This window comes from Cebus imitator, unplaced genomic scaffold, assembly GCF_001604975.1.
Source record: "Cebus imitator isolate Cc_AM_T3 unplaced genomic scaffold, Cebus_imitator-1.0 Scaffold280, whole genome shotgun sequence".
Lineage (NCBI taxonomy): Eukaryota > Metazoa > Chordata > Mammalia > Primates > Cebidae > Cebus > Cebus imitator.
The window spans coordinates 1338839-1346008 of record NW_016107595.1 but is presented as its reverse complement, the minus strand read 5'-3'; the positions used below and the strand labels follow the sequence as shown (position 1 = coordinate 1346008).

The 7170-nt window shown below is 52.5% G+C and overlaps 1 protein-coding gene across 1 annotated transcript in view; it reads left to right on the top strand.

Annotated features, from left to right (window-relative positions):
- The window catches only part of LOC108284512 (plasmalemma vesicle associated protein), a 21623-nt gene extending 18002 nt beyond the window's left edge, over nucleotides 1–3621 (top strand). The window contains exon 6 of the mRNA XM_017501242.2: nucleotides 3366–3621. Within this exon, the coding sequence (XP_017356731.1) occupies nucleotides 3366–3372 (7 nt within the window). The 3' untranslated portion in view covers nucleotides 3373–3621. The remainder of the gene's footprint in view (nucleotides 1–3365) is intronic.
- The last annotated feature ends 3549 nt before the right edge of the window (nucleotides 3622–7170 follow it).

Sequence of the window (7170 nt, the reverse complement as noted above, 5' to 3'; positions counted from 1 at the left end):
TGGGATTACAGGCGCCCACCACCACACCCGGCTAATTTTGTGTTTTTAGTAGAGATGGGGTTTCACCATGTTGGCCAGTCTGGTCTTCAACTCCTGACCTCGGGTAATCCACCCGCCTCAGCCTCCCAAAGTGCTGGGATTACAGGCAGCACGATGCCCGGCTTATGGAAAATTTTAAAGTTATTTTCTGTGGGTAGCACGGGTGCCAGCTTTCCTTTACTTGATGAGACTGAGTGTCCCTTCCTGCAGATCACGTGGGGCAGAGCAAAAACAAAACAAACAAACAAAAAGAAGCAGACACTGAGTGTCCTTTGGAAATCAATGTAAGTTTCGTTAAAAATGATGTAAAGGGCCGGGCTGGTGACTCACGCCTGTCATCCCAGCATTTTGGGAGGCCGAGGCAAGTGGATCACGAGGTCAGGAGATCGATACTATCCTGGCCAAAGTGGCGAAACCCCATCTGCACTAAAAATACAAAAATCAGCTGGGCATGCTGGCCCGTGCCTATAATCCCAGCTACTCAGGAGTCTCAGGCAGGAGAATTGCTTGAATCAGGGAGTGAGAGGTTACAGGGAGCCGAGATTGTGCCATTTCCCTCCAGGCTGGGTGACAGAGTGAGACTCCATCTCAAAAAAACAAAACAAAACAAAACAAAAGAAGCAAGATATAAAGACAAATAAAGGCTGGGCATGTTGGCTCACACCTGTAATCCCAGCACTTTGGGAGCCTGAGGAGCGCGGATCACCTGAGGTCAGGAGTTCGAGACCAGCCTAGCCAACATGGCTAAACCCCGTCTCTACTAAAAATACAAAAATTAGCCAGGTGTGGTGGCAGGCACCTCTAATCCCAGCTACTCCAGACGCTGAAGTAGGATAATTGTTTGAACCCGGGAGGCAGAGGATGCAGTGAGCTGAGATCACACCACTGCACTCCAGCCTGGAAATCAGACCAAGAATCTGTCTCAAAAAATAAAATAAATTCAAAATAATGTCTTGGCCTGGTGTGGTGGCTCATGCCTGTTAATCCCAGCATTTGGGAGGCTGAGGTGGGCAGATCACCTGCGGTCAGGAGTTTGAGACCAGCTTAGTCAACATGGTAAAACCCCAACTCTACTAAAAATACAAAAAATTGGCTGCGCACGGTGGCTCACGCCTGTAATCCCAGCACTTTAGGAGGCCGAGACAGGTGGATCATGAGGTCAACAGATCAAGACCATCATAGCAAAACCCTGTCTCTAACCCTGTCTCTACTAAAGATACAAAAAAAATTAGTTGGGCGTCCCAGCTACTCGGGAGGCTGAGGCAGGAGAATCACTTGAACCTGGGAGGTGGAGGTTGCAGTGAACCGAGATCATACCACCGCATTCCAGCCTGGGTGGCAGAGCAAGACTCCATCTCAAAAAATAATAATAATAAAAGAAACAATAAAATCTTTTTTTAAAAAGCCCTTCCCATTGCAATTTTGCCATATTCAGCCACATAGCTTCTGGACCAAGATGTACTTAATATTTGCCCTTTAAAAAATGTTTGAGAGGCAGAGTCTTCCTCTGTCACCCAGATTGAAGTGCAGTGGCATGATCATAGCTCACTGCAGCCTTGACCTCTTGTTCCCAAGCAGTCCTCCTGCCCCAGCCTCCTGAGTAGCTGGGACTACAGGTACAAGCCATCATACCTGGTTAATTTTTTTTTTTTTTTTTGAGACAAAGTCTCGCTCTTGTCCCCCAGGCTGGAGTGCAATGAGCGTCCAGACCTGGCTCTAAGCTGTGGTGAATGGTTCAAGTTCACTGTTATCACTCTCACGATTCGTTTGTCCATTCAAGCTGTATTTATTGAGCAGCTGCTGGGAATCAGGCATGGTGCTGGGTGCTGGAATAAGGCACAGAAATCGCTGCCCTCATGGGGCTCACAGTCTCGGGGGCAAGATGGATGGTAAATCAGATGAATGGGTTACTTGAGGACCCTTTGGTGATGGGCAAGACAGAATAAAGGGGCGGGACGTGTAAGAAGCTTGGAATTTTCCATCAGAGACAGGACAGGCTACTGAGGTGATATTGAAGCAGAGAGCCAGAGAGGGTGAGGGAGGAGCCATGGGGGGTATCCCAGGAAGGGCTCGTCAGACAGAGGGCACAGCCGGGACAAAGGCCCCAAGATGGGACCATGCCTTGTGTGTTTGAGGGAGGAGGCCGGTGTGGCTGGAGCAGAGTAATTGAGGCGGGGAGAAGGGGAGGGCAGGGAAGTGATCGGGGCTGATCAAGCCCTGCCTGTCGCTGCTGTGAGGACCTGAGCAGACAGGGGACGTGCGTGACCCAGATCAAGCATCCACAAGTTCCTCTGGTCACTGTTGGGGAACAGACTGGGGGACAAGGGCAGGAGCTGGGGACCAGGGCAGAGGGGACTGCACTAGTCCAAGCAATCATGGGGGCTTTGGTGCCTCCGTCTCTGAAAAGTTGGAGTCTTGCAGGCTGGCAGCAGGGACCAGAGCTGGATGAATCCTGGTTGTGGATGGAGTCTGGGGCCAGGGCCAGGGGCCAGGGCCAGGGACCCGAGCCAACCAAGGAACGTGAGGCCGCTCGGGCCCCAGGGAAGAGCCGGGGAAGGAAGGGAGAGGACCAGCGGAAGCAGGACTTGGCCGCAGCCCCCTCCTCCCCCAGCAGGAAACAGCCTCTGTGCCGACCCCTGACCCCTTGCAGGAACCTCTGCCAGGCCCAGGAGGGGGAGGGCATTCCAGACAGCTCGTGCAAAGGCAGTGGGGCCTGGGGGGGGTGCGGAAGCGGTGTGATGGCTCTTGGAATTGTTGAGACTTTGGCAATATAGGAGTCCCCGATGGGGAGGCCTAGCAGGGGCAGAGGGGTGGAGCCCTGAATGCCATGTGGAAGGCTTGGGCTTTATCCTGAGGGCACTGGGGAGCCATGGAGGACATGTGAGCAGGAGCAGGGTCATTTCTGGGTAGACAAAAGAGGGAGACTGAAGCCTTGCCTTGGGGACCAGCGTAGGGGTCTGGAGGAGCAGAAGCTTTGGGGTAAATTCTCACTATCCCCAGAACGTTGGAGTCAAACAAGCTGCAGCAGAGGCTTGGAGTGAAGTGGCCACTCTGAACCTCAGTCTCTTCATCTGTATAATAGAGAGGAACACACCTCAGTCTCACCATCCTGGGGAGGTTCAACACGTGAGAGTCTCGTGGGGAGGCTGAACTCGAAGGAGCTCTCAGGTCCTGAGGGACAAGTAGGGGCCCAGGGTGGGAGGAGGCAGGGCCAGGGTCCCCAGGATGTTGTGCCCCCGCTGAGGACGAGCCTCCAAGGCCCGGCCGAGGTCTGCCCTTCCCTCTGTCTGACCCACTATTGTGTCACCATCCCCTTCCTGCCCTAGTGGCTGAGGAGGCTCCAGGCCTGAGGACCGAGGGGTGGCACGACTCAGCGGTCTGCGAAGGATGCAGTGAGATGCTCGCGGCGCCCGCCCCAATCCCCTCCTGCCGCCACCCGCCACCCGCCACCCATGGCCACCATCAGACAACTTCCTGCATGCAGACCCCCAGTACTCTCTCACACCCGCACCTGCGCCTCATGATCCCTCGCCCAGAGCACATGGCCGTGGAGATGACGTCACGCGGGCCGTGGCGATGATGTCACACGTCCCCTGGGTGATGGCGTCACACGTCCCCGGTGTGGTGACGTCACATGTCCCCGGGGTGATGGCGTCACGCGTCCCCGGTGTGGTGACGTCACACGTCCTCGGGGTGATGGCGTCACGCAGCCGTGTAGACGTCACGCACAGATATAGTGATGGCACCACGTGGATGTACTACGTGGTGCACAGACATGGGGAACTTGGAGATGCAGCGATGACGTCACGGGCCGTGTTGACGTCACGTGTCATGACAACGTCACACAGACGCAGCGATGGCATCACACAGACGGTGATGATGTCACACACAGACAGTGACAATTTCACATACACCACAACAACGTCACATATAGATATGGCACCAACATCACATACACAACATGTCCTTCCACACACACTTTCTGCCCAGTCCTCACCTAATGTCACATCCCCCCGCCCCTGGCACCCGGGCCAAGGTACCCGTAGCCTCCCTGGGCCCCAGCACCTCCCCTTCCCCAGCTTCCTTAACTCCCAGCACTTCCTCGCCCGCAGTGCCTGGCCCCGGAGGTGAGAACAGGGAGCCGTTCACCTCTGCACCCTGAGCGTGAGCGTTTCCAGACCTCTTTTGGGGCCCTGATCCCAGGGTGAGGGACACCTGCTGTCCGGAGGGGAGCCACCCTTTCTCCCCCCACTCCCAGCCCTGCCTCTGGCCCCTTTGAAATATTGGTGGCATTTAATAAATGTTAGTAAATCCTTCAAAGACTCCAGAGAGATGATTTCTGCTCTTTTTTTTTTTTTGAGCTGGAGTCTCGGTCTGTCGTTGCCCAAGCTGGAGTGCAATAGCATGATTTTGGCTCATTGCAACCTCCGCTTCACGGGTTCAAGCGATTCTCCTGCCTCAGCCTCCTGAATAGCTGGGATTACAGGCATGTGCCACCATGCCTGGCTAATTTTTTTTTTATTTTTAGTAGAAACAGGGAGGGTTTCATCACATTGGTCAGGCTGGTCTTGAACTCCTGATGTCGTGATCTGCCTGCCTCGGCCTCCCACGCCTGGCCATGATTTCTGCTTTTAAAAGTACCACATGGTTGCCAGGCGCCAGTGGCTCCTGCCTGCAATCCCAGCGAGTCAGGGGTTCGAGACCAGCCTGACCAACATGGTAAAACCACATCTCTACTTAAAATACAAAAATTAGCTGGGCATGGTGGCACACACCTGTAATCCCAGCTACTCAGGAGGCTGAAGCAGGAGAATCTCTTGAACTCGGGAGGTGGAGGCTACAGTGAGCTGAGACTGAGCCACTGCACCCCAGCCTGAGCGACAAAGCAAAAAAACAAAACAAAACAACAACAAAAAAGAACCACATGGCTGTGAAGGAGAAAAGACTGGAAAGAAGACGACAGCCCGGGAACCCCCTACCCAACTTCTCCAGGCTGGAAGATGCTTCAACCTGGAACAATCATGGGGGACACCAGCAGCCCCCCAAGACACAGGCATCTCTATACACAAAGGGAAGTGGCAGAGTTATAGCCAAAGACGGTTGAATGCAGTGGCTACAAGGCACTGCATTGTGACAGCAATGCTGTTATATTTAGTGTTTCCTTTCAACAGCAGGCCAGGAAAGGTGGCTCACGTCTGTAATCCCAGCACTTTGGGAGGCTAAGGCTGGAGGATCGCTTGAGTCCAGGAGTTCAAGACCAGTCTGGGCAACATAGTGAGACTTTGCCTTTACGAAAGATTTTAAAAATTAGCCAGGCTTGGTGGCACAGGCCTGTAGTCCCAGCACTTTGGGAGGCTGAGGTGGTCGGATCACTTGACGCCAGGAGTTTGAGACCAGCTTGGCCACCATGGCAAAACTTCGTCTCTACAAAAAATACAAAGCCAGGCGTGGTGGCACATGCCTGTATTCCCAGCTACTAGGGAGGCTGAGGCATGAGAATCTCTTGAACCCTGGAATGTGGAGGTTGCATTCAGCTGAGATCGCATCACTGCACTGTAGCCTGGATGACAGAGGGAGACTCTTTCTCAACAAAAAAAAAAAGAAAGAAAATTCTAGGTTTGCAAGTAATTCTCCAGAAAAGGCAGCAGTGTCCAGTTTTTTGTTGTTTTTTTTTTTTTTGAGACGGAGTTTCGCTCTTGTTACCCAGGCTGGAGTGCAATGGCGCGATCTCAGCTCACCGCAACCTCCGCCTCCTGGGTTCAGGCAATTCTCCTGCCTCAGCCTCCCGAGTAGCTGGGATTACAGGTGTGTGCCACCATGCCCAGCTAATGTTTTGTATTTTTAGTAGAGATGGGGTTTCATCATGTTGACCAGGATGGTCTCGATCTCTTGACCTCGTGATCCACCCACCTCGGCTTCCCAAAGTGCTGGGATTACAGGCATGAGCCACCGCGCCCAGCAAGTGTCCAGTTTAAAGACGCTTTGGCTCACTGATATCACTACCTTAGCCAGCAGTCAGGGAAAAGCCAATTGAAAGAATGCAGGGATATCACATTGCACCTAGCAGATTGGAAAAATGTATTTTTTTTTTTGAGTTGGAGTCTCACTCTGTCGCCCAGGCTGGAGTGCAACGGTACGATCTCAGTTCACTGCAACCTCTGCCTCCCTGGTTCAAGCAATTTTCCTGCCTCAGAAGTTTTTACTTGTTAGAGATAAAGCCCCAGGAATGGGGTTTTATCCCAAGCACCTGCCACCACACCCAGCTAATTATTTCATATTAGTTAGTAGAGTCAGGGTTTCGCCATGTTGGCCAGGCTGGTCTTGAACTCCTGACCTCATGATCTGCCTGCCTCGGCCTCCCAAAGTGTTGAGATTACAGGTGTGACACACCATACCCAGCCTGAAAACATCTTTTTAAGGCCATAATAGCTAACACCAACTGCAGGTAAAGATGTAGAAAAAAGGGCCTTTTCCTACAAGACTGGTAGAAATTCAAGCCCTGTAATGGCCCTTCCAGAAACTACTTTAGCGATACCTAATAAAATCAGGCTGGGTACGGTGGCTCACACCTGAAATCTCGGCACTTTGGGAGGCCTAGGTAGGAGGATTGCTTCAGCTCCAGAATTCGAGACCAGCCTGGGCAACATAGTGAGACCTCATCTCTATGAAAAATTTAAAGAAAAACAGGTGTGAGGTGCGTGCCTATAGTGCCAGCTACTTGGGAGGCTGAGGTGGGAGAACCGCTTGAACTCAGGAGGTGGAGGCTGCAGTGAGCTCTGATTTTACCACTGTGCACCAACTCGGGCGACAGAGCAAGACCCTGTTTCGAATGAATGAATGAATGAATGAATGAATGAATGAATGAATGCATGCATGCACAAACCTTTTGACTCAGTAACCCCATTCCTGGGCTTTATCTCTAACAAGCAAAAACTTTTGGACACGAATCCGGCACAATGGCTCATGCCTGTAATCCCAGCACTTTGGGAGGCCAAGGTGGGCGGATCACAAGGTCAGGAGTTTGAGACCAGCCTGACCGATATGGTGAAACCCCGTCTCTACTAAAAATACAAAAAATTAGTCGGGAGCCCAGCTACTCAGGAGGCTGTGGCAGGAGAATCATTTGAACCC